General features: G+C 39.1%; 1 protein-coding gene across 1 annotated transcript; it reads left to right on the top strand.

Annotated features, from left to right (window-relative positions):
* Positions 1-358: 358 nt before the first annotated feature.
* Positions 359-6,259, top strand: LOC143868763 (protein neprosin-like; the record flags this gene model as incomplete). Its single annotated transcript, XM_077376214.1, has 6 exons — positions 359-445; positions 589-810; positions 2,497-2,646; positions 2,843-2,896; positions 3,019-3,156; positions 5,821-6,259. Coding segments are annotated over 6 exons (1,029 nt in total), but the record flags the coding sequence as incomplete, so codon positions are not given.
* Between the last annotated feature and the right edge of the window lie 1,724 nt (positions 6,260-7,983).

Below are 7,983 nucleotides of genomic sequence, written 5' to 3'. Positions count from 1 at the left end.
GCAAAAATGAACGTGTAAAAACCTTCACAAATTTGTCCATTTTTTCCTCCACCGTTTGAAGGGTTGGGATGATCCTATGGAGATGATTTTTGGTGGACACCCTATCTATGTGAAAGCCAATCAAATGAATGGTTTGGATCACCAAAACAATGTGGGCCCATTGTATTTTAAGCCGGCGGTGTAGCTTCACTTTCCTCTCTCTCTCTCTCTCTCTCTCTCTCTCTCTCTCTCTCTCTCTATATATATATATATATATATATATGTATATACATATATATATATATATATAGAGAGAGAGAGAGAGAGATTGTATTGGTACGATGATATCGAAATTGATGGATATTTGTATTTTTTTCAGGCTGAATATGGGCAGATCTTTGATTGTGTTGATATCAACAAACAACCTGCTTTTGATCATCCGTTATTAAGGAATCATAAGATCAAGGTCGTTTCTTATATTTTTTGTAGTTTTTGTCTTACAGTTTCAAGTGATATGTTATATGTGAGACTAGGTGTTCATTTCCAAATAGAACATATTCTTTCATTACAATGTAAATATAGGGATGAAAATTTTACATTGCGATGCAGATGAGTCCAAGTTCTCTTCCAAAAGTGATTGAGGTCAAAGAACATTCTTCAATAGCCGTATCTTTAGGGATAGAGCTCATGGACGGAGGGTGCCCTCTAAGAACAGTTCCTATCAGAAGGATTGGAAAGGAAGCCCTAACTAGGGCTAAATCTGCCACAAATTTTGGAAAACGATATTCTTCAAATGCTGAGACTCTTTCAAATGATCAACCCAATAATCGTGTACGTCACATTTCGTCTCATATAATTTTATTATAAACTTTTTTATGAATCGGATAATTTGTTTTTATGAGAGTTCAATCATTATTCAAATAATTGGAAACATGATTTGGAATTGAGGTAAGTATGTGTGGCCTACTCGCTCAATACTCAATATAAACTCGAGTGCATGTTTCTATCAAAGCTTGGATATTTTAAAATTTGTGTACATTTTCTATAAAATCGTATTAAAAATTTGTATGTATTACCCAAGAAAATAAGTGACCTCAAATTTTTTTAAAGTTCAGTCAATATGGATGATTTATAAGTCAACTTTCCGATTCTTCTTACTACATAATAAGTTTCTATTATTTTTGTTGTGAGGAAGATGAACCTATTTCTAGAAAATTTAGCTGCTAGAAAGACACGGATGCAAGCCTCCCCTAGGCTTCTTGGACTAAGGATCGGAAGAGTGATAGACACACACTCAATCGCTCAATAATTTGGATATAGGGAAGCAGATTTGCGCAAGTTGAGTAAAATTAGCTTATCTCCTTCGATATGGGTTGGAATGACCTGATTCCAAAGCCAAAATTTGAAGGACTCAAAGATCAATAACTTTGGTGAAGAAACTTTTCTCATAAAAGAACTGCAAATTACTCGAAAGTATGCTGGAAGTGGGATGTCCAGCAAAGATTACATTCAGGGTAAAGATAACAACTTCAATGCATACTCTTCTAGGTTGCCAAGGAAGAGTGGTAACATCAATTCTTCTAGATTGATGGTTACAACTCTTCAAGGATACAAACAATAGGGGAAAGCTCCTAATCTTCAAGGAAGGAGTGAAACTCTTCTAGGTTTCAAGGTTGAACTCTACAAGGTTCAAGGGAAAATGCTCATGGCAAATTTTCATCAATATTCAGCTAAAAACATCACTACAGATGTTTGCTGGACTTTTATAGAGAAAATACAATAGAAAAGACATTCAAGATAGCCCACTAACTATTTTAGGGACTTACGTTCATCATTAATAGCTTAGGAATTCAAAACACATTAATTAGTCAAAGTCCTACAGAAACAATCTACTAAAATGGTCATAACTTTCCAACTACTTGGCCAAATGAAGACCATAAATATCCGTCGGAAACATAACTCAAAGATCTACAACTTCTTAGTTTAATATTTTCCATGACTCATCCATCTAAGGTCTAAATTCGTGCTTCAAAACCGACCAGAATCATTATGACGAGAATGCAACTAGATGAGGCCCGAATTAGCATGTCCATGATCTTGGGCTTGAGATGGCCTTTATGCTTGGTGGATTCAACTTGGGCTTGGTCCTTATGTTGGGCTTGAACGCGGGCCGATCTTCTCACTTGCTTGGGATGGTTCATGTGAGCTTCAAATTTCTCAGCCGCATGGGTGTGGGCTGCATCAGACACCCTTATTTCATTTAGTTCTATAACACTCCCCCCTTTTGCACAAATAAAATTCAATGAAATTCAATAAGAAGTTTTCAATGACAAGAATATCCTTTTTCTTTATTAAATGAAAAATATAGTCATATTTTAATAAATGTGGAAACATTAAGACGATTGTTTTGCTTAATCCTAAAACAAACATGTGTAGTATATAGATTATTTTATTATATAATGCCTCTGTGTATAAAAAAAAGGTTATTGACTCACAAATTTTATTTATTACTCACAGTTTGCAACGCAAACGTCATACAAGGGAAAATTTTACGGAACAAGAGCAGACCTCAATGTATGGGAGCCAACAGTTATAGGCAACCAAACTAGTTATTCTTATATGGCTGTTATGGATGTGTCGCAGGTTGGAATAGCGGTTGGATGGGCTGTAAGTTATCTAATTCAACCTTCATCTGCTAATATCTAATACTTGATCTGTGATCTGCATCATTCTCATATGGTCCTTTATGCGTTTGGTTGTTTCTTAACAAATAACATGACCGATGTAGTGGGATCAATTGCATTAATTAGGTAAGACGACTAATAATATTGTATTCTTATTTTCAAGTTTTTAAAATGTGTAGGTAGATCTTAAATTATACAATGACTTTCGCCCTCATTTAAGTTCGACCTGGACGGTATGCTTGAAAAGTAACTTAATCTTGTGTCATCTAAATTAATATAAATTTGTTATTAGAATGCTACTGATTTCATCTTTGTTTTTTTTTTTTTTTTTTTTTCCGGTTTACCTACACCACAGAATGGTAAAACACGATGCGAAGATATTCTCTGCCCAGGTTTCGTACAAGTTTCTCCAGACATACCGCTAGGAGCTGCTTTTAAAACGATTTCATCCTATAATGGTACCCAATATTCCTTAGCACTCGCTGTATACAAGGTAATTTTGAATTCCTTTACCTTCAATCAGAAAGGATGCATTTTTCTGAAAAAAATAAGAAGAAGAGCGGGACTTGTAACTAGAGTTAATTGTTAAATTACATATGTTATATTTTTCTTTGGAACAATATGAGCATGCAGATTTAGGTCTCACTTGATGAAACTATAAGTGTAAGTAGGTATTACTTCTTCAAACATATTTATCTTCTAGGCCTCTCTCTCTCTCTCTCTCTCTCTCTCTCTCTCTCTCTCTCTCTCTCTCTCTCACACACACACACACACACACACATCAAAATTCTTATCCTCCAATTTGTTGCCTTTGAAATTTATCAGGAAAGGCTACAAAAAGGCTTAAATAGAATTGTCCCATGTGTTGGCTTTTTGTATTTGACCCATCCATAGCAAGCACTTACATATCACAAGATTCCCAAACTTGTACATTTTCCCTCTCATATTTCCTTTAGAAAAAACGAGTACATGCAACATCATATAATTGCCCCTTTATGCTGTAAGAAGGAATTGATTCTACGGGCCCACCCACTTGACATGTCAGTATAACTATTACTCTTGGTTACTTATATCTCACAAGACACTGTGGTATCGCGCAACCTGAGCATCCCTCTATATGCGCCATCTCCCATGTTGTTTGACTCATCAAACATGTTCATTCTATAGGACCCAACAAAGGTAAGGTGTCCCTATGAAATAATCTCCATAGGATCGTGGTATCTGTTGATTTGTGGATCGAGTTTTAGAATGGACGGCTAGAAAGTGGGCTTCTACCGATCGAGTGGTTAGGATGATTGTATGGAGATGGTTTGTTAGGAACACCCTATCTATGCGAGGTTCTATGGAATGAATGGGTTGGACGAGTCAAACAACATGGAGATGGAGATGGTGTGTTTATAGTGGCTTGCTCACGCTAAGCCATAGCTCATAAACCTCGCCCCTATATATATATATATATATATATATATATATATATATATATATATATATATGAGGAAAATGATTGTGAGCTTGAAGCTCATATAGCTTATATGAGCTTGAGGGCCCAAACACATGTGGGCCCACATTGTTAGGATGATCCAAAGCATTCATTTGAAAGGCCCTTACATAGATAGGATGCGTACAAAAAATCAGCTTCATAGGATCATCCTAACCCATCCAAATGTGGAGGGTAAAATGGACAGACACCGTTTGCCACAAATTTGCCCATTTTTGCCCTCTACTTTTGGAAGGGTTAGGATGATCCAATGGATCTGATTTTTGGTACACATCCTATCTATGATGGGGCCTTGCAAATGAATGGTTTGGATCACCACAAAAAATGTGGTGTTTGGACCCTCAAGCTCATATAAGCTATATGAGCTTCAAGCTCACAATCATTTTCCTCTATATATATATATATATATATATATATATATAGTGGAAAATGATTGTGCGCTCGACCGCACCAAGCTTAGGTGCGGTCGAGGGCCCAAAACTCATGTGGGCCCACATTGTTAGGATGGTCCAAAGCATTCATTTGCAAGGCCCCATCATAGATAGGGTGTGTACAAAAAATCAGCTCCATAGGATCATCCTAACCCATCCAAAAATGGAGGGCAAAATGGACAGACACCGTTTGCCACAAATCTGCCCATTTTTTCCCTCAACTTTTGGAGGGGTTAGGATGATCCAATGGAGCTGATTTTTTGTACACACCCTATATATGATGAGGCCTTGCAAATGAATGGTTTTGATCACCACCAAACTTGTGGGACCCATGTGTTTAAGCCCTCGACCGCATCAAAGCTTAGGTGCGGTCAACCGCACACTCCTTTTCCTCAGATATATATATATATATATATATATATATATATATATATATATATATATATATATGAGAAAAGTGTTTCTAGTCCGGCCGACTAGAGATCATTCTCTAGTCCGCCACCCAAAAACACATGGGTCCCACATATTTGGGTGATCTAAAGCATTCATTTGATAGGCCTCATCATAGATAGGATGTCCACAAAAATTCAGCTTCATAGGATCTTCTTAACCCTTCGATTTGTGGAGTTAAAAAATGGACAGATTTGTGGCGGTTTATAGCCGTCCATTTTAAGCTCCACAAATCATAGGGTTGGGATGATCCTATGAAGCTAATTTCTTGTGGACACCGTCTCTATGTCAGGGCCCATCAAATGAATGCTTTGCATCACCCAAATATGTGGGACCCATGTGTTTTTGGGTGGCGGACTAGAGAATGATCTCTAGTCGGCCGGACTAGAAACACTTTCCTCTATATATATATATATATATATATGGAATTTGCTAGCGTCCATCACAGAAGGCATTTCGTGGATGGGCTGTTGCATGTGAGAGCAGCAACTTAGGCTCACTTTTCAGCAGATTTTTCCTTCATTCATGAGGTGGCTATTTTCAATGCAACAGCCCATCCTCGAAATGCCTTCTGTGATGGACGCTAGCAAATCCGTGTGTGTGTGTGTGTGCGCGCGTGTGGGAACAGCTTAAAGGGATTTTCCACTATTTTAGAGTGAAGGGAGTTGTATCTTGTGAATCATTCCTTCTAACTTTAGATATTGTCATTCCTTCTAACTTTAGATATTGATTCTTTTATTTTAAATACTTTTTTGTTTAATGTTATATTTAATCGTAGGATCCCGTGACCAAAGATTGGTGGTTATTATTTGGAAACGATAATAAGAAGGTAGGTTACTGGCCAAATGCTCTCTTCTCTTCCACGTTCACTGATCATGCTACTATTGTTCAATGGGGTGGGGGAGTTTCCAACGCTGGCATTGAACCATGGCCTCAGATGGGGAGTGGCCATTTTGCAGATGAAGGATTTAAGCATGCAAGTTATGTGGGACAAATGAAGTATATACAGGAAAATGGTGATACTCAAGATGTCGACCATTTTCGGCTTTCCGTTCAAGAATCTGCCCCCAAATGCTATACTGTTAAACCCATTGACAGTGAGAGTTATCCTACCGTTCATTCTTTCTTTTTTGGGGGACCCGGGGGAAATTGCTAGAATCAGTTAGATCGCTTCTTTGGAGGACTACCTATGTCCATGTCGGTATTTATACTTATGTACTCCCGACATTTTAAGCAAATAATAACATGAGTTTAGTTACTATACTCGTCCTTGCTTATATATTTTAAGCAAATAATTTTTCTTCACTTAAATTTCCATTGATCATATTTCACTTAAATACCACTTTCTATTTAAACCTACACTCAAAACTAGACCTGGCAAAAACTGACCCGTGCCCGCGGGTCGACCTGGCCTACCCGCAAATTTGCCGGCACGGGTTGGAATTTTCATGACCCGTGAAAGTCGACCCGCGGGTCACCCAACCCGCCAAAACATGGGTCGGGTCGGGTTAACCCGCGGGTACTCGCGGGTTTTGGGGATTTTTTTTTGTGTAATTTTTTATTATTTAAAAAGATGAAAAAACCAAAGGTCAAGATCAAAAGATCAAAAGCCAAAACAAAGGGAGTTAGGGTTTTCTCTTTTATGCCTTTTTAGACTTAGGGAGTTAGGGTTTCCCATTTCTGTAACAGAAGAGAAGTGAAGAAGAGAAACTGAAGAAGACACCTTCGATCCAGCCACCATCCGAGCCGCCGGCTATTATATCTACCTCCGACCAACCTCCTTGCCGCCGGCCAACACCATTACCGCCGGCCCCCACCCCACCACTAGATCCAAACCATTTATTTACTTATTACAGTCATTTTTTATTTGTCTTACAGCCATGATTCTTTATTAGCACCAATCCCTGCCCCTTGAAGCTTTTCAGAAGAAATAGAACTTCACCTTGAGATTGCCTTTTCTGTAAAAAAAAAAAATTAACTTCACCTTGAGATTGACATTACCTCAATCTATCAAGTTCTTTTTTTTGAATGGTACTTTGCAAGTTCAGTTCTCCAGGTTTATCCTTTCTCAATCTATCAAGATCTTTACTCACCAAAAAAAAAAAAGTTCTTCACTCATCAAAGTAAATGATTTTTGGAAAAAATTGCGGGTGACCCGCGGGTCGACCCGAACCACCCGCATTGGGTACGGGTCACCTGGTTGTTGACCCGTAGGAATGCAGGTCATCTTGACCCGCAACCCGCGTGACCCGCGCGTCAACCCGACCCGACCCACCCATTTGCCAGCTCAACTCAAAACCAAAATATAAAAAATTTAGCACTTCTCTCTCCATCTATGAACTGCAACTATTTCTTGTTTACATTCTGACTTTCTCAAACAGAATGAATCAGAGGGTGATTTGTCGGCAGATGCTCAGGCTTCAGTCGGTTCCAAGGACGGGGACGTAGTGGAGCTCGTCGTCATAGAAGATGGTGGTAAAAAATTGTAAGGAATTTAACCAGGTAGAACTCACCCCTAAAAGCTAGCTATTAGAGGGAGGGTGCACATTCCCTTATATAACCCATCCCCATCCACGAGACGGCAATGTGGGACTATTTGCTTTTGAATGGAACCCCAACAATCTGCCCCTCTACGAAGAAGCAACGTGGACAATCTCGCCCCTCCATGTGGCGACAACGTGGGAACCATGAGATACTTCCCCGAGGGCATTCCCTCCCACGGAGGCAAACCGGGGTTACCGTGCCCTGAGCTCTGATACCATTTGTAGGGAATTTAACCGGGTAGAACTCACCCCTAAAAGCTAGGCGTTGAGGGGACGGTGCCCAAATCCTTATAAGCCCATCCACATCCTTCCACTTATCTGATGTGGGATCTTTGCTTTCACGTGGAGCCCCCAACAATCTTCCCCCTCCACGTGGAAGCAACGCGGACAATCTCGCC

The sequence above is a fragment of the Tasmannia lanceolata genome, unplaced genomic scaffold (genome assembly GCF_043159265.1).
Source record: "Tasmannia lanceolata isolate RefF3 unplaced genomic scaffold, GAP_Taslan_0.1 ptg000655l, whole genome shotgun sequence".
Taxonomy (NCBI): Eukaryota; Viridiplantae; Streptophyta; class Magnoliopsida; order Canellales; family Winteraceae; genus Tasmannia; species Tasmannia lanceolata.
The sequence above is the reverse complement of the archived record's forward strand: the minus strand, read 5'-3'. Positions and strand labels throughout refer to the sequence as shown.